General features: G+C 38.7%; 1 protein-coding gene across 1 annotated transcript in view; it reads left to right on the top strand.

The window, feature by feature from the left end:
• The first annotated feature begins 1,818 nt into the window (after positions 1-1,818).
• The window catches only part of SYNPR (synaptoporin), a 109,748-nt gene continuing 85,153 nt past the window's right edge, over positions 1,819-26,413 (top strand). The window contains exons 1-2 of the mRNA XM_072420819.1: positions 1,819-1,982; positions 2,095-2,160. Coding sequence (XP_072276920.1) covers positions 1,965-1,982; positions 2,095-2,160 — 84 coding nt within the window. The 5' untranslated portion in view covers positions 1,819-1,964. The remainder of the gene's footprint in view (positions 1,983-2,094; positions 2,161-26,413) is intronic.

Genomic DNA, 26,413 nt, shown 5'->3' with positions numbered 1-26,413 from the left:
TGGTGATGGGAGTCCAGAAATACACTGCAGAGCATCATAGAAAAATATTCATTGATTAGCAGTTGCTGCCCCAGGCCCCTGTACTGTACTGCAGGCAGGGTATATGAATGGCATGTTCATCAATGGTATGTTCTTATTGAACAATGGGTTTTATCAAACTAGGTAAAGACATCTAATAAAATTAGATTAGTCTTTCTAGTTTTCTCTAGAGTCTGTTTGTGGTCCAATTGAGCAGTTGTAGTTTTATTTCCCACCTGACAGTCCCTATAGTTCCAGCACCAATATTACTCAGCAGAGCCAATGGTATAGCCGGTGGTCTATGACCAATAGATACTTAGGTAAGTAGCCATTAACACAAATAATCTTCTTAACTGTCTCAATGATCAAGATACTACCCTTGGCCCACAGTCCAACACAGCATTCTTCTGTAATGGGGCATTATTCCCACTGCCCATAGATGTAAGGGAGCACTTTTTTTTAACTGTGACTATAAGTAGGCATTTGTACATTGACCACTATTGGTAGCACTTTTCTATGGAAAGTAACACTTTTCCACGGACCACCGGAGTAAGATGGCCGATCTTCACTGAAGACTATTGCAGATGTGCACTACTCCCGGTGACCATCAATGTCAAGAGGCCATTTTTAACTGACCACCAATGTAAATGAGGGACATAATTTCACTGGTGTAGGGGCACTTTTACATTGAACACCAAAATGTAAAAAAATATTGTTTTTTCAAGTATTATCACTGTAAAGGAGAAGTTTGCCAGTCATCATCTTCTTCTACCGGTCACCTATATATTGGAACTCCTCTCCCACTGTCCACCAATGTTAGGGGGGCCTTTCACTAACCACCAATATAAAGGGATTTTTCAGACCTATCTTTCTCTGACCCCCAATGTAAATAACGCCTCTTTCCCTGACCACCGGTGTGTGTGAATCCTTCTTTCACTAGCTGCCAATGTAACGGGACTCTCACTCACCACCAATTTTAGGGGTTTATTCTTCACATGGCATTTGTTGATTGATCAGCAATGTGAAGGCCCACTACAATTTTCACCATCATCCACTTTTCTGTCCATTGCCATTATTTATTTTAGTTCATGACTATTATTAGAAGTAATTTTGTGTTATAGAAGGGGAGTGTTAAATATTTCTCTTCTTGATGTCAGATGTACTAGCTACACAACATTTTATATCAACAAAGTATTGTAGGATGAGCTGAGCTGAACAAAAATTTGTTATAACCTAAAAAAATTATTGTATGGGTTCTTCCCTGGTAAAAAGAATAAAAACGCTTCCTTGAACTAAACGTGGACCATGTAAATATATTAGCCTTCAAGCTGCACTGTGCGTGAATGTTGTAGCATTTATGAATACATCTGAGCTCCTTAAATTTATAGCAGCCATTTGTAATCCCTAACAAAACCACATCTCACTTCTTCCAGTGTGATGCTGTCACATGCAAAGCAAGATCCCATTATCAAAGGGTCTATGTTTTGGAACACTTTTCTGTCTCCAACAGAGTAGAATGAAGTTGCCCTCAACACTTTCCAAGAGTCCAGTATGATTTTTACAATTACCTATTTTTCCCAGTATGAACTTTACAAATAACTGCACATTTCTAGGCTTGGCAGTAAGATTTTGCCACACCAAAAAAAGTCTTTTAGTGAGTGTCTTTTACCTAATTAATTATTTGTGGCCCAGCTGACTTTGCTTCCAATTTATCGCAAACGCTGAGCAGAGCGACGCGTAGCTCCTGAAGCTTTCAGCTGACACAGCTTCCTCTAGGACCCAGAGGGATGTTCAACTTTCTCCGTTCACTCTTGCTGTCTTGCTGGCTGTGTTCGAATAAAAGTGTACTATCAGCGCAGCCTTTCCTTGAGTGTATTGTTGAAGCAACTGAGTGGGTGCCTTTGTATTAGGAACATTTAAACTTATTTGCCGGGAGTTCAGAGACAATGGATATTTTTGATCAGGTAAGCATTCGTCTTTCCCGTTGAACCTGTTGTGGATGTTTTTTTTTGGAATATATAACGTGTGTTTAGATGTCAACAATTTGTGTCTATTTTTGTCCCCTTTTTTTCTTAGCTTGTATCATCTGGTTCCTTTCGGATAGTAAAAGAGCCTCTTGCTTTCCTTCGGATCTTGGAATGGGTGAGTTTATCGGGTAAAAGCCCCCTTTCTTTAAAAAAATTGCAGCTCGTTGAACACCCAGTGTTTATTTGGTGGCTCTTGCGGTCATTTTTCAATAGTGCTTCTCTCTGTTGAAGAAGAAGGTGATGCACAGTGTGACATCTCACATACATATAGAGTGTTGACCATGACCAGGAGACAGGGTTGTCATCCATGGTGTAGGTATAAAGGTTGTGTTGTCTTACTATGAGCCTTGCTTGTTGGCATGTGTGCCTACTTCCCATTGCCTTTGTGGAACATTAATGCCCCTTGATCTGTAAAGTACAGTATGGTATGGGTAGATGACTTCATCTACATTCTGCTGGAAAATAGGCGATGATAACCTATAATCTGAGAGATGCTCAGTATATATATCCACATGACATCATCCCAGCTGAGCTTCAACAGCACAGACAGGTGTTGTTGGGGGGATATAGGCAAAGCTAACTGAGCAAGAAGCTGTTTTAGTGAAGAGTATAGCTGCTGCAGAACCTCCAGTGGGCATTGGACAATGGTCGTGAAGAGTATAGATGCTGCAGAACCTCCAGTTGGCATTGGACAATGGTCAGACAATAGGAAATGATTATCTGATTGTTGAGTTGAGGTTTTCTGGTTCTCTCACCTCTGACATGTATGATGTACAATGTATATCCCGGCATGAGGTAGAATACAATATGCAAAATACAGTTACAGATTGGCTGGATTTTATGAAACCTATTATAGTGAGCAAACATAGGCACATGTCTAATTTGGGACTAATGGCGGTATGATATATATAATACATTGTGCACTACTTGCTGACTTATATAATGGATGGTCATGGCAAGTGTGGTGTATGTTTTGCATCCATTTCTCCACTAAAATGGAACCACCTGGCTATCAATTGCATGGAGATTTTCCAGCATGTTGGGAAATCTCTTAGTGTGGTAGCCTTTCCTTTTCAGCAATTGCAAGCACATTATCACACTTTAACAGTTGTGGCAAGTGATGTTCATGGGGTCGAATTGCGTGCTTTCATCAGGTTATATGTAACTATTGTTGTCATGTGGTATAAATTGGATTCTTTAAAAAAAGGAAATCTGTTAAAAATGAATCTTCTTTAGGAAATACTGTTTTACTGGCTGTTAGGATGATCCAACTGCCTCAGTAGCCTCTGAGCTGCTGACCCAGATCAAGGCTGGAAGTTGGGTCTTCAGTGTTACATCAATGACTCAGAAAGGTAATAAGGTCATTAGACATGGCAGCATGTTTATAAGTTCAGATGTAGCAGCTTTCATACTTATCCCAGCGTAAGTTTCCAATGATATGTTCTCAATATTCATGGTGTCCATTGGATAGAGGTTAGTGAATGGATTTGGAATTCCCATGGACTGGGTCCCCAGTGTGGATTGTAAAGTGTAACATGCAAAGACCAGCCGACGCACGCTATCTAAGATATGGATGTACAGGTGCAATTATGGTCATTGCAGGAAGTCCATGGACTGACCCAAACACTTATTTCAATATATACTCAATCGGATTGACAAACCCACTATATAGTGTTGTACAATCAGACTAAATATGATCACCTACAGATACATATAACTGTCGCCCAGTCTAGCCAATGGCAAACAACTGTATGTCTATGGACTAAACCTGACCTGTTAAAAAAAACCTGAGTAACCAGGGACCTGATGGGATTTATGGGTTTTCCCAGGCAGTGCCAGGAATATATGCACAAGATATAACCTGGCACACTAAGCAGGTCCTAAAGCCTATATACCTATTGTTGCACCAAGAGTTTAGGAATATTTACATGGATTTCTTAACCAGCCAATTAGCTTTTTTCCTTGAAATCTATCATTGGCACCCAACACAATGGCCAACTTTGCCAATGGGTGGCAACAGGCATGGCAACATCAGAGTGCTCCTCAAATCTTGGTTACCTTCTGACGACAGTATGTTAATTATTAGTAAAAGAGTTTCTTAAGCAGAAATCTAGAACTTGGGTATAAAGACCAAACTGTGCATTCTGTATGTGTATTGATGTGTGTATTAATGCACCTAAAGATTGTTGAGAACACCAGATAATGTTTACATAGCACTATTTAACTGTGCAAATGTTTTTTATGGACTTACACAACATAAGGACACTTATTGCCCAGGCATACATGTTTCAACAACAGGCATAAAAATACAGCCATAGCAATTATACAAAAATGTTTAATGATGCCCCAGCTTATAACCTAGTCCTAGATATCATGGTCCATAGATGGTGGAAGAATTGCTATCCATTGTAATCCAAATCAGCTGCGTCAAACAACATTTACCGTAGCAAAAAATGTGATTGGGTGTAATGCTGGTCAAATGCATTTTAATGCAAAATATTGAATTTGAATGCCAATAATTAGTCTATAGGTAAGCAAATATGTTGTATGGATTTTAACACTATTCTTGCATGCTGGACATCTTATCAATGACCTATTCTTTAATGGCAATACATTTTTAGTCCACTAGATGCCAGTGCAGCGATGATGTCATTGTGGGCGTGGAGTGCTGATGTCACCAGGTTTATTATAGAATCATGGATAGAGAAGTAGGTATTAGAGACATATAAAGATGGATAGATTAATCAATACATAGTTAGAAATGAGATATTTAGAGATAGATGGAAAGATAGATAGATAGATAGATAGATAGATAGATAGATAGATAGATAGATGAGAGACAGCTAGTTTGATCAATAGATAGATATTAGAGACACATAGATGTATAGTTTGATATGGGAGATATAGGGATGGATGGATAGCTAGTTAGATCAGTAGACAAATAAGACAGGAGATAAAGTGACAAATGGCTTAATAGATAGATATAGGAGAGTTATAAAGATGGAAAGATAAATCCATCAATAGACAGATAGACATGAGAGAAATATAGGAATAGATAAATATATATAAGATACATAAAGGGATAAATAGATCTAATAATGGATTAATAATTACAGACATATAGGGATGTATAGATGAATAGAGAGAACAGTCGATAGAAAGATAGATATGGAGATAGATAAATGACAGATATATAGGGATAGTTAGATAGATAGATGGTTCATAGAGAGATAAAGGACAGATAGATGATTGAAAGAGATAGATAGAGAGAGAGAGAGAGAGAGAATGAGATAGATAGATATTGATAGATAGATAGATAGATAGATAGATAGATAGATATAGAGAGATAGATAGATAGATAAATAAATATATATAGAGTAAATAGATAGATAGATAGATAGATAGATAGATAGATAGATGATTTCCCTTCCTATAATTATGATGCGGCGGTGTGTCTATTACAGCAGAACAATGAAGAAGATCTGTAATTGGCTGGCTGAACAATGTCACTGTTTATTTTTCTGATCCTTATCTGTGCTGATATCTGCAGGTCACATGACTTGCATTGCCGGTAGGGCTGAAGTCCCGCAGAATGCAGCTGAACGGAAAGTTCAGAGCACGTCATATGGCATTAATCAGACTTTCTTAGCTAGGGACATACTGGATATCTACAGGGTGGTGTGTAAAATAGAGCAAAGCTGAACAAAGTGGCCCTTTTCATTTTCAAAATGACATGTATTTCAGTATTGCAGTATTAAGCTGCTGTTATGTTTTCTTAATTAATTTTTTAAATTTCTTTTATATTAGTGTTACTATGTAAAACAATAATAAATAAAACATATATAGTAAAAGAATAAACATTGCTGCTTGCAGCTAGATGTGTTTTATGTGTTAGATGTGATATTTATTGTGCTTTTATACTGTCACACCTGGATTTTATAGTAAATGTAGAATACTGAATCGTCGGGATATAGGGGATATTTCACCAACTTACATCCCAGAGAGGGTACCAATCCAGTGACACAACTACATGTTCTTTAAGTATAGCTAAACCCTCCAAGAATAACTTCATATAGTTCAGCTTGACAGTCCTCATATTTGGTGTCTGTATTAGGTTCCTAATTTTCACCACGGGATCTTACCAGTACCAATTCATGTCCCAAGGTGACAATGCTCATTTTACTGTATCTATAGAGAAGCAATGTTGTCACCCAAGCCTGCTCTTCCAACCTAAACACCTCTCCTTCTCCTCATCTTCATTACATTGAGGGGTGTTACTTAATAGAACATAGCAGGAAAAACCTGATTACATTATTTTGGATCCCACTTCAGTCCACAAGATTACTTTTAGGACTGGATAATATATATATTTATATTTATATATATATATATATATATATATATATATATATATATATATATATATATATATATATATAGTATTTTTTTACTTTACACTGCTATTTGAGTTGCGTAGACTTTAAAAGTTGCTATAATAAAGCTGAAGTTACATCTGTATTTATTTTGCTGTCTCTGGTACCTCCTACCCCTTCCTCTTATCATCACGCTAATGAAATTAATAAATGCCATTTTCTATTTTCATTACATACCTTATTTTGGAATCCCTGATGTCATCACTGGGTCTTCTCTATGCAATGCAGGTGGCTCAAGGATGGTGGGACTGTCTGGCAGGGTGCTGCACATACCTTTCTGAAAAGAAGAAGTTGTGGTTATTCCCACTTGTGATGCTGAACCTCCATGATATAAAGAACTTTAATTTGTATATTAATGCCCCTGTAGGTACAAAATATCTTGCTAGACTTTACAGTGTTGCTTTAACAAATATTTACATTTAGTGGATATTGCCCATAGCCATCAGATTGCAGCTATATTTATTCCAGCATGGGATAGTATAGGATAATAAGCATGTCCTCCATATTGTGCACACATCTGATCTTCATAATGATGGTCTCAATGAGGTTGGATAGTTATATGGAATCTTCTTCAAGGTCTGGAGTTGGGTGCCTTAGAAATGCCTTGTTAACTAATATCCAGGGATGTGAAAATTAAATTGCTGATGGCCTTATATTCTTTATGTGGACGCCATCTTTCCAAAACAAGCCAGATCAGCATTTCCAAACTGGATTTTTACTAGGTTGTTTTTGATAGGTCAAAATAATGGGCACACATAAGGCTGTGCACAGGTGACCATTTCATTGCTTGATTTATATCTATCTGACATTTTTCTATTTAAAATAAAATGTAAACAAAAAATTAAAAGCCCTGCTATGTGGAAGATTTTAGAAAGAAGTGGTGTCCCAGTCCCCAGGCAGCTACAGCTGCAATACTCACCTAATCTTCAGCTCTGCCATATCATAAGTCTTCTAGGCTGAATGGATTGCAGTACCAGCACACAAGATTGAAGACCTCCTGTAAATGTGGGGCATCATTGACCCACACACATGCAGACTGTGATGAAAATGTAGCCTGACATCAGAGACACTTTTGAATTTCCAAAATATACGGCTGGTGCTTATGATCTGTAGTTGTCCTTCTTCTGATCTCCATTTGACCTGATTCTATATTGCTCTTTCTATACCTTTCATTATATCCTTGTATTTCTTATTTTGGTCCCTAACCAATAAGCATTTCCCAATTCATATGCTTAACCCAACGTTTCGGCTATTTTCATGGCTTCATCAGGGGTTTTGAAACTGTGCTTCAAACATACTCTTGGAGCCCAATTTATTAACGCTCCCCAGGATAGACTAGTGCAGAAGAACCTGAGTAATCAAGCAAAGCTGGAATGGATTTCTTAAAAATCATTTTCTATTAGCTGTAGACAAAAAAGTTCTGCAGTCAGTAGGAGATGCCTTGGAGTTGTTGGTCTCTGGGAAAAAAGTCTGCTGTAAAGTAAACATTTTTAGTGTCCAAGATCAGTGGGAGAAAAATTGCCTGGATTTGTAGTCAATATGTAGGGGGGGTTTAGGAGGAAAAATAGTGCCTAGTGGTTGGTGGGGAAGAACAAGAATGCCCATTTTGTGGAGGGTTACCTATGATGTCAGTGAGAAACACTTACCTTTCACTGCATTATATGTTACTTTCTGCTGTTCCCTCTCATCTTCCCTTGCTGTTGGGACAATACAGACTGTATTGGGTAGGAGAACACTCCACTACATGGAGTCTTTAGAAAGCTGGAGTCAGGAAATGACAGGAAAGGACCCAACCCAAAACCATGGGATACTGGGATTGTGTTAATATCCCAGAACAGTTGAATCTGAGACAATGTGGGTGTTTGTAGCAGCCCAATAGTCACCATGTGAAACAGGATTTCCCCAATAGGAACACCTAGACAATAATTCAAGACCTGCTCAGTCCAAATGTTTGAGATGGAGTTCCACTTTAGGAGATTACTTCTTAAGTTTCTTCTCCATTGCAAATGCATAATTTAAAATTATATTAGTATTCCATCTTTTCTAGAGAAATGTCAACTGCAGTATTTTTACTTTTATTTTTAGGGCTGCTCGGTGCGATTTCACACATAATTATCACCACATTTCAGCAACAACAAAATTAAACCAGTGTCATGTATTCGTAGATAAGTGAGAGTTTCATGATACTTCTGGTAAGTTCCCTTTTGAAAACTTTAGGGAAATATACTATAAATTATTATGTATTTTCAAAAGGAAAAAGCTATGAAAATCACTAAAAGAGGTCTCTTTATAAAGCAGTGAATCTGACATTCACTGAAAAATTTTCTGCTGAAGAATATTCCAGGTCTATGTCGTTTCAATGGCAGTAACTCATTGTCCACTAGAGAATGTTCCTGCGGATGTCAATCTTATTGATTTTTATATTGACCACCTAATATGTTGATTTGGATAGAGCAAGAAATGGTTAAACTTACGGGGAAAGTAAAGTAACTTAAAGTTAAAAATGTATTGTTATCTGCGTTCCTGTTGGTCAGGTTCACTCTGCCATACTGTCCCAATAAATGGGTGTCAGGTAGGCCAATGAATGATCCTCCTCATTAGAGAAACCAATCATACCAATCAATAAAACAAATAGGTTGGCAGCAGTTCATTTGTACACAGTTACACTTGGCCAATCTGCTAAACACTGTGTTAAACATCTGGAAACATATTCCATTCAGATCCGCAGATCTATGCTCAGCTCAGCCTACATCTGCACGAGCATTTAAAGTGTGTATTGGGGCAATAAAGATTATTCAGTAAGTTTCTTTAATACATACACATCTCTTCTCATCTCCATAGCAAATGGCAGCATTACTCAACCTCTTCAACATAGAGGAACCCTTGAAATAACTTTCAAGTGTCAGGGAACCCCTCCTATAATTACTATAAACACAGCTCACAATATATTAGTGTGGTGGTCAGTAGGAAGAATGCCTCTTACATTGCTGGTCGTTGGGAAGAATATCACCCACAGAGATAGCCAAAAAGATAATTGGTATCTGATATTGGTATATGGTACTTACCTGAAACACACACATTGCTCATTGTTCAAAAAACCTCTAGGAACCTCTGGAGCAGTGGTCGCCAACCTTTTTGGTCCTGTGGACCACTAAAATTACCGGCTCTTGACCGCGCATGCGCGGGGAGACAGTTGTCAATCAAAGGGGAGGAACCTCCCTATAGTGACATTATAGTAACACCATAACCTGAGATCTGAGCCTGCAATGGTAGAATGGGCAGGTTGTGTCATGAAACACAGACTACCCACTTCCCTGAGCCAGGGATTTACATAGGAGATGTGGTCCATGGCTCTGGCCGGTGCATCCTCCCGGTGGGGTCCTTTCCTTGACCTTCTCGCAGACCACCGCTTCTCGCAGACCTCTGGTAGGCGACCGCTGCTCTGGAGGAACCCTGGTTAAGAAACACTGGGATAAGGGAGGCGATTTGTAATCTAGCCAAAGATAACTGGACAGACGTGACAACACTGGCTACATTTTCATTTCACTTGAGGAAGAGTTGTCAACTCAAACAAAAAGATCAGCAGTTTTTTCATGTCATGGGTAAAGGTGCAACGTCAGCCCATTCAATGCACTAAAAAGTGTCTGAAACGTGGCTGATATCTCAACAGTTGTTAAGCAGGGAGGCAAATTGTGTCGTTCATATCGCCTTCAAGAAGCTAGTCTGCAAATCCTTATACATCCCTTAATACACCAACAAAAATTTGAAAGAGCAAAGCGTATAATCTAGTTAGAAATGAGATCTACTTAAAGGGGAAAAAAAACTGCTCACTTAACGTGAATGTTAATTTAAATACTTTGAATACATAATCATGTATAAGGGAGATTAAAAAAGTGGATGTTTGCTTACATTTTATTGGATGATTGAAGTGAATGCAGTGCCACCTTATTTTGTAAGTGAACATTCAGGGCTGATTTCTATGGGTGATTGCAATCATGGGTATAGGGTGGCTCAGGACCGCCATCAGAAATTTCCGGTCCCCTTACTAGGTAAACTTGTTGGACCCCCCTTCCCTATGTCTAAAAGTTCCAAAATTGTAGAAGTCAAGCTCTTTTGATCAGGCCCTGGTACAAAAGTATACCTTCTCTTCTCTTAATGGTAGCCCTGGGGCAGCTGAATGCCAGCCAACTTCTGTTAACCCCTGTTATATTTTGGATCAAATGAGAGTGACACAGCGCTCTACATTAAACATTAACACATATTAACTCATTGAGTTACTGGGCCTGATTTATTAAAGATCTCCAAGGCTGGAGAGGATACACTTTCACCAGTGAACTTGGGTGATTCAGCAAACCTTAAATGGATCTGGTCCAGGATTAAAAACATTTGCCAGCAAATAGCAATTGACTTTTAAGAAATCTTTTTCAGGTTTGATCGCCCAGCTTCACTGATGAAAGTGTATCTTCTCCAGTCCTGGAGAGTTTTAATAAATCAGGCCCACTGTTTGTTAATGCTGTAGCACACAATAAAAGGAACATGTGTCCATTGGGGTGCTCTACAGTGCCAATACATTGTAGGTGCACTGGATGCCATGCCAAATAAGTGTAGGGTGTTGCGCCAAAGCATACAATGTCAATGGGTGCAAACTGAAGTCTCCATTCCTTTAGGGAAATTAAGATTTGAAAGTCTGCAGATGACATTGGTATATTGACCTTAACCACCCGGTGTGATGTCTGTTTAGGTTTCATCATTCCTCTCTGTGGCTCCTGTACCATTTGTCTTGTTATATAAAAATTGCATCATCTGAATGGCTCCTGTAACAGTCTCGGCTCTAAGTCATTCATGTGTGAGTGTGTTGCTGCACACTGATCATCGTCTATGATGAGTCAGTGGGAATTCTGTCTGTTCAGGGCTGCACTGAGGTGTGATGTGTGCGAATATCAACAGCTCAATGATTCAACCGGCTGTAACCTCAGATACCTCTCTTACTGAATTCATTATAGAAGAGGGAAAAAGTATATAAGGACTTGGTAGGATTCATCCATTTATATTTTGGTAGATGCTTGACCCCCTTGTTGCAACCAATTTTTTATGTTTGTTTTGGATAAAGTGAGAATGGTTATAATTTTAGCTTTTCATGTCCGTGACCTATAGGAAGGATTTTCTCCTACTTCCTATCCTTTTTCCTTTCTCTTTCTACTTGTTTTTGTCTCTGAAAATTTTTATCATCACTTCCCATCCAATGTCCTCAAAAAGGACAAAGGGGTATAAACTAGATCTTAAAAGGGGCTCTAAACCTTCCCAGCTAAGATCTAAGGAACTGTAGAAAAGGTAAATTTATGCCTATGATTTTTAAGTATCTCAAGTGAAAATCTAATGCAGGTACAGGCGTCCAACAACGTCCACCATACCAGATCAATAAATTACTATTGTAGTAGTCTTTGCACATCTCATGCACATCTTACCCTTTCCATAAAAAGAAGATGCTGCCTATTTAAACAGTGATCACTTGTAAAACTGTCACCCGAAACAATTTCTAAGTAAAGCTTTGGTTAATATCACTTAAACATCTGTACACATTTCCCAACTTATTGGTTTGTCAACAATTTTGTATATCTCTAGGAAACTCTAACAGATCTCCATCAGAAATATATTCGATCAGTTCCTATATTTGTACACCTGCTATGGTCATTATGAGGGGTTGCTATTTTTGGTGGGTTTTTTTGTAGTCACACAAAGTTATGCAGGAACACATAAAATTCCTATGTTGACACAAACAAGAAATATGCCATTCAAACATCACCAATTAATTATCTGAAACATAAGAAACCTTGGGCTGTTTCAGTCTTCAAGGCAGTACACCAAAAATATTATGCTTGGGTGGCCAGACTCTTTAAAGGTATACTCCATTAAATATTGAAACTGGAATTATATACAGGTACACCATGCCACCCAATGTGACTTAGAGGTTAGGTAATCCCAACTCTGTCCAGGCATGAACACTGAAATTTTAGATCATTCTTTTCTAATTATGCACACCTCTAAATTATTAAGACCTCCATGATGTCCACATTCCTTATTTGTCCCCTTTGTCCTTTACAAAGTCTGCTCAGACAGGACAAGCAGTGCATATCATGATGTATGTTGGTGGTTTCAGAACTATTGGTTTAATTTCTGAAGAGTTTATGGTATTCGTGGTTGAAGGCTAATGGTTTCTTTCAACAACCCCTCACCTGGTGGCTCCAGGGAGTGTAGCTGGTGTTGACCTGGGTAGCGCCAGTTACCAGCCCACTGCCCCACATAGCCATGTTACGGCAGCATCTGTTTCACCTCCATGCTATTTACAATGCACGATTTGCCTAATGACCTTTTGTCTGTACAGTAGAGAGAGATTAGGGATCAAGTTGCTGGCTTAAAACAACTGACCATGCATGTTTTGGACATGAGCGGTGAAAACACTGAGCAACATAGGTGGCTCTGCCTTATTAGTGACCAGTTGCAACCCATGCTAACCACTTTTGGGTTAGCAACTGGAACCCTGCAAGTGCTCAACTTTGGAAAAAGAAACCAAACCTCTCATTTGATTGGGTCTTATAATGGCAGTGGAAAAGTTGTTACTTCTGATATTCTAACTGAAGCCAAGTATAAAGTAATATTTATAAAATTGGCATCTCCAATATGTCCTTTTGTGTGTGGCCACTTTTTGGCTTTTTCAATTACCATATCGTACTATGGGTATTACACCTGAGTCGTCTATTATCATTTAAGTAGTTTGCTGTTTCAAGGCATTGGAGATCATATTAGTTTATGAAGTCTTTAGGCTATAATATACCGCTGCTGCCAGTAACATTTTAGCAAGATGTCTTGGATCTTCTTTATCAGAAAATTGTTTAGCATATTTATTAGGCCTTATTACTGTATTGCTGCATTTTTGTTATTAATTTGTTTTTTTTCTTTTTGTTATTTTAATTGGGATTTTATTCTTTATGAAAATTTTCATGCATCCATATTGCAGCCAGCGGCCTAATCTGCACTTTGGTTGTGCCACCTATTATTAAGGACAGTTTCTGGAGGAACCAGTTAACCTAACTGTGTTTTTTTGAAGAACAGGAAAACACACAAACTTCTTGGTGATAAAGCCATCCTTGCCACCCTACTGATGTGTATTTTTAATTATTTATGCTTCATAAACCATAATTTCTGTTATATGTAGTCTTTTGAATTGTGCAGAAAGATGTCATTCAGTGAAGACATCCCTAAAGCTTTGTACAGAGGCTCAATTAATGTCACATGAAATAATCTTTTGTGATCATTTCTGGTGACATTACATAAATAATCACTGACAAAGCTCCTGGTATAGAGATATTTGGCATTTATATTTGTGATTGCATGTTATCCCTCTGCACACACCAAACTGTGCCTGTTTTCTGTTACTGAGCAAATCTACCGATGGACACAATTATGCTTTATATCACATTCTCACTATAGTCACACATATATGTCTTCCTATAACACTTTGTGGTGTAATGTAAGAGAATAATCACACCTGAATAAAAATAGATGGGAGGAAAGAACAAAGGCGATGACATATTTGTGATTCTTTGAGTCCTATTTCATGGTGTCATGAGACATGAAAAACATTATGGTTGAACATAGGCTTTCAAATATAAGCTGATTTTGGATTGAATGGTATGACATCATTGCTATTTTTTGCTACAGCTTTTATGTGTGAGGTTTGCTATCCCACTTAGTAAGATCGAGAAACGGGAAAGCATTCATACCGGAAAAGTACGAAGACCAATTCAAACCCTTGTTTTTTATGTGACCTGGCAAAGAAAAGCTGTGCAGCTGTTTAGAAATTGGAGCTGATTTACTAAAAGAAAATAGGCTGTCCACATAACAAAATGAATTATCCGCTTGCTAGGAATACTTCCCTTACCTTACTGAATGAGGTAAAGCTTTGCTGACCCGTTCAAATGTGTACAAAGAAAACTTCAGTTTTTTTTAGATTTCCTTGCTTGTGATTGGGTGTTCATTGCAAATTAACCTATTACATTATTCTCCAAGCTAAGTGCAGTATCTTATGCAATGTGATAGTTTACTTTGGTAAGTGAACAGTCTAAATTACATTGTTACATAGTTACATAGTAGGTTAGGTTGAAAACAAAATGTTTATCAAGTTCAATGAGTAGGGAAATAAACATATCCCAGATAAAAAAACCTTTAAAACATAGTTGGTCCAGAGGAAGGCAAAGAAAGCCTGGTACAATTCGCTTCAACAGGGGAAAAAAAATTCTTTCTTGATTCCATGAGGCAATCGGATGTTCCCTGGATCAACAGTTACTGCTTTCTTTAGTAAATTTATTTTACTAAATTCATTTATTAGATCACCCCAATAGACCAAGATATACCAAGCTGCACTGATACTCAATCCATAGGGTCACTTGTAAACCAAGCAATGTGAATAACTTCTCTTCCTTTGGCATAAATTGTATTCCCTCTCGCCCTCTCTCATGAACAGAGGGTATGTTCAGGCTGGCAGGAGAAACCCCAGTGTGGAGCAGATATTCACACACCCTGGAGGGTAGAGTTTGAAGTCACAAGTACCCAGAAAGGTAAGTATATATCTTGGTTGTCCAACGTATACCCACAACCCAAAAAGGAACAAAAATCTATTTAGGTTGTCCAACATATGGCCACTACCCAGCCACCAAGCTGTTGTGCTCGGCCCATTGACCTGCACCTGCCACAGTTTCTCATTGGCTCCTGTGTACTAGGTAGGGGTCTGCACTGACAGAGGTCTAAGGGGCCCAACTACACAGGGTCCACCTAATACAATCAAAGTCTTAGAAAAGAAAGACTGGACAGCCCTGGTGTTGATATTATAGAGACAGGGTCATGTCAAGCATTGCTATGTTATTGGACTGGATCCCAAGAACTTATAAAAACATATTAGGTACCATTATTTTAGGGAATAATATTTTTGTTCTAAACTTGGATATATCAGGGATTTATTAATCAACTTTTTGGAAACTGAAAGGTCCACTTTGGGAGATGTCCTCCATCGGCCCTTGGCCACTGTAATGTGAAAGTGTAGCAACGGACATTCTGTATTGCAGCTGACCCTGTGTTGGTAAAGTGCTCCTAATTCATACATTCCACCCCACCCCATTCTCTCTATTTGCCTATCTTACTTTTTCACTCTCTTTCCATCATCTGTCTATCTCTGAATTATGTGATAACAGAATCCCCAGATCTTTCTTGTTCCAGGACGGCTCTGATCTGAGTATAGCGAAAAAGCCAGTGAAATATCAACAGACTAATTATTGCATCTAAATGTACGAAAATTAGTGAATGTACCGGGTGTCTCCAGGGAGGATTAATCTATGTATGCTCTATTTCAGAAGTCTTCTGCAAAAAAATTAAAAGCTTATCACCTTGGAAACATATGGCTCTGGCACACGCAGGCTTTATTGTAAAGGCAAAAACTTGCCCTGGATCTCTAGACTATTTTCTGTGCCCAGGACAAATATGTTTATGTGTAGCTGAGTCTTTGGAATAACACGATTTATGCTAAGAAGCAATAGAATGAAACAGTTATGTGTCCTTAAATGGAATGCAATTTGGGTTTATTATTGCAGTATTTAAAGGAAAAAAATAACGTGGCGTATACAATTGTTGCACAAGACATTTTATAATTTCATGTTATTAAAAATTACCTTTCCATTTTGATCTACAGACATTTTAACTGTCAAAAAATGAAATGCAATATGCAATATGGCGACCTGGAAGTGTTCTTTTCACTGTTGGTGTACAGAAATCCATCTTGCTGTCTACATTTCAGGAAAACGCTGAAAAAGGAATTTCAGTTTTGTTGAGATACTGTCTAAGGACTTGATTTTTAATACAGGGAATTTGACATTCTCTCAAACATTCCCTGGTGGGAATCATTTACTGCCATTGAAACACATAGACCAGGAAGATTCCCACCAGGGAATAATTGGAATGTCTGATTCCCTGTTTTATAAATAGAGCCCTAGGTGTTATCTTCTTCTTCAGATACCCAAGCTTTCCTCATTCAATACTGAAAGTGCACCGGGTGGTCATAAAAAGTGCTAACCCTCCCCGACTGGAATCAGTTTGCAAAGGACGTGCTATTTCTTCAAACCTGAAAATGCAGGAATCCGTAATAAAGCTTGCTATAATCATTCCAATGTACATAAATTATCCACAAGTGATATCTAGGTACACCAGATGATTCGGAACAGTCGTGTTGGTTTTTGGCAAAACAATAGCATGCATCATTCCCAGTGTTGTTTTAGCTGGAGATGTAGAGGAGCACCGTTGGGTCTCCCTCCTTCCTTTTCCATACACCAGAACAGTGCTCTATGTACAACACTTGCTTATTTCCTGTCACTTGAAATGGACACAAAATATTGTTGTTAACAACAAAATTCTGACCTGTGATGTCTGTGCACACTAAAGCTCACCTTTGGGTAAGGTCCGGAAGACCACTACCTTGTGCTTTCCAAAATACACAGTTCTTCCAGCTGCCACATGCAGTTGTGATGACCACTGGCCAACTTTTGCAAGCCATCACGAACCATTCATGTTGCAGATCATGTTCATGAGATCATTTTGGTACCAGTGGATACTTCAAGACCTCAGCCAGTGGCCCAATCAGCAGCACTGTTGGCACCCTAGGAGAGCCCCTACCTCCAATCTGCAGCCAAGAAGTAAGAGGTTTGGGGTCCTGGAGTATCAAATAACTGCATATACAAGTAAGTATTTAGAGCTCTATATGATGCCAGCTTTGGGAAAATTTAGAAGCATAATCTTTTCTGACTCACATAGTGACCTATGCATAAAGGCCACCGCCACCGCACACAAAAAAGAATCAGTCTATGTTGACAGGGTCCAGGTTTTACTTTTATGGCTGTGGCATCTTAAAAAGAAAACCATATGTAAGACCTTGAACACTTTTCAATGCATATTTTTAGCTGATTAAACAGTACAAATTGGTATTTAAAAGGACTCTGATATACTGACCTAGATTTTTCCTACACAAATTGTAGAAATAACACATGCATGTGGTGGTTTGTGAATTGACCCCATTGTATAATATTGCGGGACTCCTGTATCCTATTTTGTCATTTGTTACAAACCCATAATATGCCCAATTCATACAAATATAAAGATTATGATTTGTTAATCATTTCCTCGTTTTGTAGTCATTTTTCTCTTACAGAATTGAGTAGGTTTTTTCCTGCGAGAAGCACAGTTTATTATTTTATTTTGTTTGGACTTATAAACTGAATTGTTGCTGTCACATTTGTTTAAGCTTAAATGGAAAAGCCTTAGAGAAAAATGCATTAATAGGGCATTGAAACAGAGGGATCTGACAGCCTCGCTGCAGATGTTGTGTGTAGTGTAATACAAAACAGAATCACCTTAGTGTTTGAACTATGACTGATTCCAACACTGTCTGTTAGTTAATTACTTTTGTGAAGGCATGTCAGCTTACATTAGCAATGTTTATCAAATCAAACATTACAGGACAGCAGCCTTCATTCCCATGCAGATGTGGCTTTTGCAATTAGAGATTGGGTTTATTTTGCTGATGGACGGAAATCAAGGCTTTATTAATAAAAATGTTTTTAAAGTTGACATACCATCAGATATATTCTTTTATATTAAATGTAACATGCCAAATTCCTAGATTGTAAGCTCTTCGGGGCAGGGTGCTGTTATTTGCAACCCCTATTTAATGTACAGCGCTGCGTAATATGTTGGCACTATATAAATCCTGTTTAATATTATTAATAATAATAATAATATCAATGTCCACATGGTAAGGTGGTATTTATTGCTTCTTAAGGAAATCACATTGGTCCCCCAGACAATGCCTTTATCTGCTTTTGATTTCAAAAGGATAGAACCATCTTTGTTCAGGAGTCATTCAGGGTCATTGTCTATTTCCTGGACTGGGATGATGGTTCAGCGATGGTACAATGATGTACATTTTGTATCAGAAGAACTAACTAACTACTTGCTAACCCTTAGGCTATGTTCAGACTGGCAGTAAGGTTGCAGTGTGGCTGCAATTTCCTCATGCCACTGAGGAAGCTACATCCTACGAGTAGCTTTTACCCCCTAAAAAATGTATGGGGGTGGCAATGAGTGCCAGTCACTACCTCCCACTGTCAAATCTGTAGGTGCTGCTTCTTTAAAAATCACTGCTGCCTTACAAGTGACTGGGCAGCTGGCAAAGTGCCAGCCACCGGGAGCCATGCAGAATCACTAGTTTCCCCAGGAATACACTAGTTTCCAAAGTACACTGAATTATAAATAAACATTTTAATTGACTTTTTCTTCCCCTTCTTGACCCATCTTTGCATTGTTTTATTCCTTTAGTGGTGCATTAAAATATTTCTGTGCAAGAAACAGAATTTAGTGCCTTGATAAAAGCCAGATGGAGGAACAAATATTGGATACCATAATGGTATAGAATCTGAATCAAGGCTGTGCCCAGATAAACAAGCAGAGGAGAAAAGACTGGTCAACAATATTGGCTGAAGATTCAATGCAGTTGACCTTTTTCCTACCATGCCTTGTTTTGTACTGTGCATTTTTGTGCAGATGACCATCTTGGCAAATGCAGAACTTTGCTTATTTAAGTCATATTTGCCTCCTATGACTGATAGGGAAATATTTAAGAAGATGCGGTAGAGGAACACAGATTAGCAGTCTGGATGAAACAAAAGCAGGGAGATGCTTGCATTGCGTTGAAGATATTTGTGTGCAGCTTTCTCTCCAGCAAGGGGATCAGTGATCAACATAGTAGTAACATCACCAAATCTTAATCCAAATTTCATAGGACTATCAGACGGAGACCTCACACTGCAAATACAAAATTTTAGGGCTCAAAGCATATGAGTGCCCAGAATGTGCAACACTATTTCTCAGGAGGAAAGCATTAGGCACAATCAGCATTCCAAGATGTTCTCTAGAAGCAAATCTTAATATTTTGAGTTAGATTATATAGATCCTGGCTGTGTTCACTAAGCACAAAGTAAGTAAATCCCAACACATTGCAATACTTCTCCATTCTATTGAACCTTTATATCACAGCAAACTGGTATCCCCAGAGCTGTTAGTTTTACATGCACAGGTTCATTCTGTATACTTGTGGGTGTTCATGTTTTGAATCCCATCTTTGTGGTTGGGACCATTACCTGCCAAGAAATGCTATGGCAATGGAGGGCAGCAAAATAAAGCTGCTGATTGTGGTATGGCTAGATCCTGTCGGCAATGTGCAGATTAAAATTTAGAGCTCAGAAAAGTCTACGTAACATGTAAGAAATCTTTCTACCCCACTGAGAGACTCGATTAGCATTATAAATATTCCCGCTCATATTATTTTTACTGATCCTTTTGTAATACAAACGTCTCCCGCTATCTATGCAATCAGAGCTGCCACAGAAGAAACTTCCAGATTTCAAGTCTCCAGGGCAGGAGAATTTAGCACAGATTCAGGCTCACATCTCCATTCCTGCTGATTGCAAAACATATATTTTACTTAGAACAAGTTTGCATTAAAGCTGAACTTCAGTCATAAAATCTTTCTTTTAAATATAATCCCCAGTTACCACAAACAAAAGAAATCCAGTTTGAGTGCAATAAATATTTTTTTAGACCCCAACTTTACTTCGAAAATTAATGATTTTTTTTTACTGTAGTAATAGCAGTGACATCCTTACTGTTCTGTGAATAACCTGTACAGAGAGCAGGGCTGTGGGAGGGGCCTGGTAAGCCCACCCACTACAGGCTTCCTGCAGGAAACTCCAGGAGGGGTGGATACAGGACCAGTCCTCCTGCATAAGGAAAGAGAGTAGCAGTGACTGGTCTGTGTGAGTAAGTAAACGCCTGGACAGAGTTCCACTTGAATAAAGAAAAATCTAATGGAGCCACTACATCTGAGGCCAGTTTTGTTCTTGATTTTGGGTTGGGCTTTTGGGAATAACATATCACCTCTAGATTATTGTAAGAGAAGGTTATTGTAAGTGAAGCTCACATACATTTAAGTCCAACTATATATTGTCAATATTGAACAATCTATGTGAGAAAAATGTGAAAAAACAACACTTATTATTAATATATAAACAAACATATTTGTTCCTACAACTATACCTAGCTCTTCCATACAGCAGTGATAATGAAGTTGTAGAGTGGAAGATGAATTATTTCTCACCCAGCTTGTGGTGTACAATGCCCTGTAATAACCCGTACAGAATTCCAGGTGTAAATGATCTCCTTAGGAATACAAAAGGAGGAGATTAAAAGAAGTCTGGAAGAATTAGCTGTAAACTGAAACAAAAGGGAAACTGATAGGGAGAAAAGGAAAGTGAATGCCGGATGGTCAGCCATGTAGAAAGTGGCCATAGAGGACTGGCAGAAAGATATATATTGGTTGTTGGTGTCTATCTCTGGGGAGAGCAGGTAATAATAGAATATAGCTGGATGTGGTTGTCCTTCTCACTCTAAGGGCCTGATTTATTAAAGCTCTCCAAGACTGGAGAGGATATACTTTCATCAGGTTTGTTGGATCACCCAGGTTCACTGATAAAAATGTATCTTCCCCAGCCATGCAGAGCTTTAATAAATCAGACCCCATGTCTCATGATAAAATTGCCTAAAGGAAGAACTCTTCTATGGTCAGATAAACCAGCCTATCACTGTCACGTTGTTAAACAAGTTAAAATTGTTTTGATATATTACCAATAGACATACTTGATGCAAACCAAAGACATTATCTACAGAGGAGAACCTCATACCAACTGTGAAGCAAAGTGGTGGAAATTTCATGGTTTGAAGTTGCTTTACTACTTCGGTTATTAGTGGAACCATTAGGTATCTTTTGATGAGATATACCAAAACAGGTCCAGTGCTTTAGTTATAGACCAGAAGAGATCAAACAAGAGAAGTTTATATATGCTAAAGTCAACATGCCAAAAAATGGAAAAAAAATGCTATGGAGGTCTACATAGATCAGACCAAAAACAGGGACAGTTAATGAGAAAAAGGAACTAGGGGTTTGGTTTTAAAAGAAGGGATATGTTCCTTTAATAAAGATGATTTAAAGTTAGTTTATGTCCACTGGTCTTGTTGGTCTGAATCAGGGGTCGGCAAAGTTTTATGGCCACTAGGCCATTCATGGGGTGGGCGGGAGCACACTAGGCCAGACCCACCCTAATAGCTCCCCCCACCACCAGGGAACAACCCCTGAAGTGAAATCCCTCTCCTCCATATGCATTGCGGAGGAGAGGGATTTACTTTCAGGGAGCTTTCCCTATTTACCGCGGCGGCGTAAGTATCAACGCTGGCCGCGGTAAATAGGGGAGCAACTGAAGGGGGCGGCTTCAGAGCTCCAGCGGCTCCGGTAGTTTAACGCCCCCTGGCCAGGTCCCCTGGCAACCTGCGGGTTGCCGGGCGGCATTAGGCTGGATCGGCCAGGGGGCGTTAGGCCAGGACGAACTACCGGCTAGGCCGTATCTGGCCTAAAGGCTGGAGTTTGCCGACCCCTGGTCTAGTATACATGCTGTAGATTAGTATTTGTTGAATAGTTGATAGTTGTTCATTAATAAGGAAAACATGTTAAAATTTATCAAAGTTTATTTGGAAGTAGAGTTACAAAGTAAAAGGGTACAGATAGAAAAGCAAAGGATGAACACACATGGAGACCTTCATTGCAGTGTACAGACGATCTGACTTGATAGCCATATTGAAGGCTTTTTTAAACTGAATTCTGGACAAATGCCTGGAAGAAGCTCCCAAACATAAAAATCATTCATTTTTATCATATTTTTAATTACAAAAAAATCATAAGGAATCATGGTAGACTTGTTATAGTTATCTTGGAACAACTTATCAATTTAAAGTCCCCTAATTCCTCATATAGACACCAAACTATCCCCATGTTCAACAACAAGGCATTCTAAGGACCCAGAGAACAACAATTTGTTCACATATTTTCTAGTACAATTTATTCTAGCAAGTGTAGAAGTTTTCTAAACTTCTACAAATATTTTTGTTTTGTAAATATTTCCCGAAATGTTGAATAGTTGATAGCTATGCATTGTAAATGTTATGAATAGTTAGAACAGCTATTCAGTATGTTCTTGAATTCCAGTATATCAAACTATAGTTTTCTTTAAATTAAAGCGCTGCCATTTTCCAGTGTGGTGTATCTCCTGACAGCAGGCATTTTGCCATGTTACTTAATTACACACTGAAGATGATTATTAATGGAATTAGCATAAGGCATGTAGCTACATAAAACGTGACTGATAGGCCTCATCTGATAGCAAAAATTTATTGCCTACTTCAAAGGAATACAGAAAATCAGATCGGGATTGCAATTAACTTCTCTCCCAGTAATTTTACACTGAAATCAGTCTAAAATGTTAAATGCAGAAAAGTGATATATGATACAAGCAGATTTACTGGAAAATAAGGACACGAATGTCATTCTAAACCAGGGGTGGGCAAACTTTTTGGTTTGGGGGCCGCAATGAATTTTAAAATTTGACAGATGGGCCGAGCCAGTATCAGATGGAGAGTGTTTATATGAAGTTATATAAATTACATTACCAAACCATTACCCAAAAGTAAAAGAAAACTTACATTGAAATTTCAGTTGGAATAGTGGGCTCACTATATTAAAGCTTCCCAAGGCTGGACAGGATACACTTTTATCAGTGAACCTGGGTGATCCAGCAAACCATGGATGAATCTGGTCCACAATTCAAAAAATTTGCCAGCAAATAGCAAATGACTTTGAAGAAATCCATTGCAAGTTTGCTGGTTCACCTAGCTTCACTGATGAAAGTGTATCCTCTCCAACCTAGTGCTGTTGTTGGTCACCATTTTTTGCCAGTGGAAAATGTTGTACCAATATTTGATGGGGCAGGGCAAAAAGCCCAATGGGCTGTAGTTTGCACATGCTTGTTTTAGACACACGTTAATGGGCTGTGCTGAATATCATCCAAATGTATATAAAAGAAGTGCTGCAGAGAGTATACTAATTACCAGAATACAAGTTTTTACTTTTTTTAAAAAAAAAAATTCGATCAGGCCGAGCTTTATTGAAGGAAGGGACAGGTGACTTTCTGCAATAAGCACTCTTACCTGCCCGAACACTGTCTTAAATCAATACCTGGCAAAACCAAGCTTACCCTGTGGCTGCCAGAACTAATCGCCCTTCTGCGCACCTTCGTGGGATATAAGACATCCCAATCCTGCCAATCAAGATGGGCAAAGATCGGAGAGAAGAAGAGACGTAGGAAGAACATGGTGACGCCCATGATGAAATAGAGACAGTTGAGTATAAACTGGGTTTGGTTCCCCTTAAAAGCCTAACTGAGGATCAGTGGGTACAACCAACACAGAAAATTAGGATTAAAAAAAAATCATTATTATGAATATAATAATTTGAATTAAAATGTATTTTACCTATGCACATGGAATGTAAGTCTGCTGATGATAAAAGGAAAATTGTATATCTACCGCAGCTTGCAGGCATTGCTGGTGATGAAATTATTCTTTTGGATCTAGAAGATGTGAAAATCCTCCCTTATTCCCAGTGCCAACAATGTTTAAATTAAAGCTATGTACACATACCAGATATTCGTAGACTGAGATGAACAATCGTGACCATCTTGGCAAACATCAGCCTCGAATGTCATTTAGCAATCTGTCATGGTGGATCACTAAATGACCGACCGGAGGATGACTGCTGTCCATCCCAATTGGGGAGAGCTCTGCAGGGTGCCCCTTTCTCATACTCCATACTCTCCTCTCTAGAAAACTGAACAGTGATGTGTGTACTGCTCTCATTTGTTCTCCAGTCACTGGAAATGATCATAAAAAATTGTTTCCAGCGACATAAATATGACAACTGTACTCAGCTTAAAGGAGATGACACCACCTGCTACTCTGAAGAGTCTTCAGGAGAGGACCCTTAAGGCAATGAAGTTAAGTACATGGAAACTAGGTTAGCTCAGGTCGTTGGTCCAGTCTTCACTTCTACTTCCCGATCAAGTCTAGAATAGGAGATTTATTTATGAACCAGGGAATCTGCCATTCACTAAAACAATCCTTGGTGAAGAATCAGATTCTGCTATTGAAACACATAGACCTGAAAGATTCTCCACCAGAGAATGTTTCAGTGGATGTCAAATTCATTGCCTTTAGGTAATGGTACGCAGGGAAAATCGCACATGAAGCTGACCTAAAAGCAAAAACAATAGTCACCAGGAAGTAGAGCTAACTGACAAGAGACAGGTAATGTTACTTTCGTGGAAAAAAATAAAAAATTTCTGGCTCCAAAGAGGATCTCTGTCTTTTTGGAAGTCTTTGTGGAGCAGCCACTTCAGTCCGGGTTAAAACTTATCAAAGTTATGTCGCCTCTGGCCTGGATTCAGGGAAATAATACAGGAAGGAGCCTTATATTAAAATAAAGGGACATAAAAGACCTGTGACATTACCTAACCAGATCACAAGACACCAGGAAAAGTGTGTATTGTATACAGGGAGTGCTCCAAAATGATCAGTTGGGTTGGAAGGGAAAAGGCGTAGGGTAACTAAAGTGGACCCTAACTCAAAAAACATAAAGCCACCAAGAGGTAGAGCTACTTGACAAAAGAGAGATTCAATGTCCATTTTGTCAAAAGAAATAAAGTCTTGGTTCCGGGTAGCTTTTTGTTATAGTTTAACATTGTACAGTGTGTGTGCCATGCAGTGTGCAGCTGGTCTCTGTGTGCCGCTGGAGACAATGTAACGCAATGGAGTTTCATCCTGCGTATGTGGAAGAGTTACACCACCAGTGGCCAAAAAGTATGACTGTGTTCTTGGAAGTCCACTGCAGACCAGGTGGTGAAAATGACCTCCTACTCAGATGTGGCGATGATGGATGGTGCGGATGTTCCTTGATCATCGCTGCAGGGTGGCTGCACATTGGTAAGTATGTACCATAATCAGCAGGTCTGAACTGCATAATCTACATACTTATGGCAAAAGTTCACCACCCACCAACGAGTTTAGTTCACCCTTATATAAACTTTTTGACTTAACATTATTGCAGTATTGGCTTGAAATCAATAAAGGGACATAAAAGACCTGTGGCATCACCTAACCAGACAAAAGACAACAGGAAAAGTGTGTATAGTGTACAGGGAGTGCTCCAAAACAGGGCAGTTGGGTTGGAATGGAGGAGGTGTCTAGTGTAGTCACGGTTTAGGGTAACTAAAGTGGACCCCACATCAAAAAACACAAAGCCAATAATTGCCCACTAATTGGTTTTCATATGGCCTGATATTGCTTTGTACTGGGCAAAAGGAACGTTTGAGTTACAGTGAAAAAACAATATTTTGTATCACTTTGGCCTAAAGTGGAACACAAAATTTCCCAATTGGCCTATCACTATGTTGGGCAACCATCATGGCCAATGGGAATGTACAGGAGTTAGAAGCTGGGTGGGCAAACTTCAGCAATATGAGTTTAACAATTAGCTGTATGGCTATTTAGCTTCCTGTCTATATAGAGATCTTTCTGTGTCTGCACTTTATGCTTGAAGCAATATTTTACATTTTATGGAATTTAAATTTTAATTCAATTTCTAAATTCTAATTCTTTTTAGTCCATTTCGTTGCTTTGCCAATTGTAGTTGCAAGTTAATGAAAGTTATATATACAAATTGTGTAAATCAGCTTTAGGGACCTTATAAAGATTCTCCTCCTGCAAGAAAATATCCTCCTTTTATAGAGCCGCTGTTCTGTTTTCGGGGCCCACAAATCATTCTGCCGTCTCAGTAAAGGGGCCATCGGGTTTTTTGCAGCAGTTTCCTGCTTTCTGGTCTGTTTTAGCTCTCAGCAGGTG

This window comes from Pyxicephalus adspersus, chromosome 8 (genome assembly GCF_032062135.1).
Source record: "Pyxicephalus adspersus chromosome 8, UCB_Pads_2.0, whole genome shotgun sequence".
Classification (NCBI taxonomy): domain Eukaryota; kingdom Metazoa; phylum Chordata; class Amphibia; order Anura; family Pyxicephalidae; genus Pyxicephalus; species Pyxicephalus adspersus.
Note: the sequence above shows the minus strand (reverse complement) of the source record. Positions and strands in the feature narration are given on the sequence as shown.